Source organism: Naegleria gruberi, assembly GCF_000004985.1.
Source record: "Naegleria gruberi genomic scaffold NAEGRscaffold_693, whole genome shotgun sequence".
Classification (NCBI taxonomy): domain Eukaryota; phylum Heterolobosea; class Eutetramitea; order Acrasida; family Naegleriidae; genus Naegleria; species Naegleria gruberi.
The window spans coordinates 1-2020 of NW_003162886.1; the positions used below are offsets into that span (position 1 = coordinate 1).

General features: G+C 33.3%; 1 protein-coding gene across 1 annotated transcript; it reads right to left on the bottom strand.

The window, feature by feature from the left end:
* Positions 1 to 888: 888 nt before the first annotated feature.
* NAEGRDRAFT_54943 (uncharacterized protein) lies at positions 889 to 1722 on the bottom strand (the record flags this gene model as incomplete). Its single annotated transcript, XM_002668091.1, has 1 exon — positions 889 to 1722. A coding segment is annotated over one exon (834 nt), but the record flags the coding sequence as incomplete, so codon positions are not given.
* Between the last annotated feature and the right edge of the window lie 298 nt (positions 1723 to 2020).

Here is a 2020-nt window from a genome sequence, read left to right on the forward strand (position 1 = left end):
AAAAGTCATTAAGATGTGCGCCCCGTTGTGAAATGATTTATTGTGTAGAGTTTCGTTATTTATTTGATTACTTTTGGGTGTGACTGGAATATTGTTTGGTAAATGTTTGATTGGTATTATTACTATTGGAAACAGACGGAGTGGTTGGTCAACTTGGTTGTGTTCTTTCATTACTTTTTGACTTTTGATTCATATGAACAAGATCTTGTTAGACCACTACTGGTGCTTGACTGGTTATTGTTCACTAACTTTTTCTTTTGCTTACTGATGGAAATTCTGAAGAATCAGGAAAATGATCAGAACTTGCACAAGACTATTTGTTTAATTTATTGTTATACTATTTTACATGATTAAAATACATTTAAACTATACAATTTTAAAGAAGAATAAAAACATTAGAGTTCTTATTCATTCTATAGTTATTGTAAATATCAACAAGGAGTTCCAATAATTGACTGTGAATTTCCTCAAAAAGTGGTCTTTCAGATACTTCAGTAGAGAGACATTTGGAACCAATTGAGTATAATCGTTCTGCTTGGGACTTGTTCAAGCATTTAAAGGTTGTCATCAATTCATCAATTGTAATGAACCTCTTCAAATGGGCCTTTAGGTCAATTTGGGAAGTTGGGGATGGAGGAGTAACTCCAAAGAATTTTAAACATCTTTCTGTAAAGGCCTTTCCACTTCCACTTCCATTAGTGTTAGAGCTTTGTGTTTCCAATGGTTTAGCTGCTTGAAGGATCTCATTCATCGTCACACCAAAGCTGTATATATCAAATTTTCTGTAATCAAACTCAAACCCAGGTTTGAGTGTGCCTTCTTTTCTCTGAACTAATTCTGGCGCCTTTAATATTGATGAAACCAAACACTTATCTTATAGATACTTACCATATAATGGGATGTTCCTGAAGCAGTTGCTGTTGTTGATTGATAATTATCAACTTGTTCTGAAACGTTAAAATCAGCAATTTTTACATCACCAACAAGCTGCAATCCATTCACATCAACCATGTCTATTAAGATATTGGAAGGTTTGATATCGTAATGGATGATTTTCTCCTTGTGCATATAATTCAAAGTATTGGCACACTTTACAAATACCATCAGCAGTTGATATAATTTACCAAAACTATTATTTCCAAATTCAGTAATTCGACAATTTTCCAATGAGAAATCCATTAATTTCAAATACAAATGAAAAGATTCAGATGTTTGCTCCTTGTGTACAAGATCAACTGTTCCATGATGCGAGTTCAGTTTTTGAAGGATTTCATATTCGTGTTCTCCAATTTTAACATCACTGAATACCTTCTTTACCACATTATTATCACCAATCTTTCCTTTGTAAACTTTGCTGCAGAGAATGGCCTCTTGTTCAAATTTCTTGCTACCAATATCTAGATAGGTTCTTGGAGTGAGTTTTACAAAAGGAAATAGGCTGTATGCAATTGATTCAGAAAGATTGTGGGCAAGGTATTGTTCGTAAAATAAATATCCATCTTGTTTCTTGTGGGAGAGAATATACGAAACTGGACTGATCATGTCATAGGGCAAAGTGTATGGTCTCTTGACATACATCAAAAGATTTTCAAAAGCAAACTTATAATTAAAGAATTCTGTCACTAAAACAGATGGATCAAGAAGTACCTTCTCCCCTTTCTTGGTGGACATCAATCCGTATTCAGAAATAGAGAATTTGTTCGACAGGTGCAAATCATACATGATAGCTTTTGCAAGGAAAAGTTTCACAAAATTATAGCTCGACTTCTCCCATGCTTTCTCTAACAGAGGCTTATTTCAAATCATATGAATAATGTTTCGTTTGTTTCTAATACTTACAACCTTTTGAAGAATTTATAACTATACCAATAAGCGCAAACTTACCATGTTGGAAATCATAATATTGGTATGACTGAGAAGGCTATGAACAACTGATTTGTGATTATTGTAAAAGGCAACACTCAATGGATTCTAATTTCAGAGTTGTTAGAAATATTACTCAGAGATCAGTAACACTTAC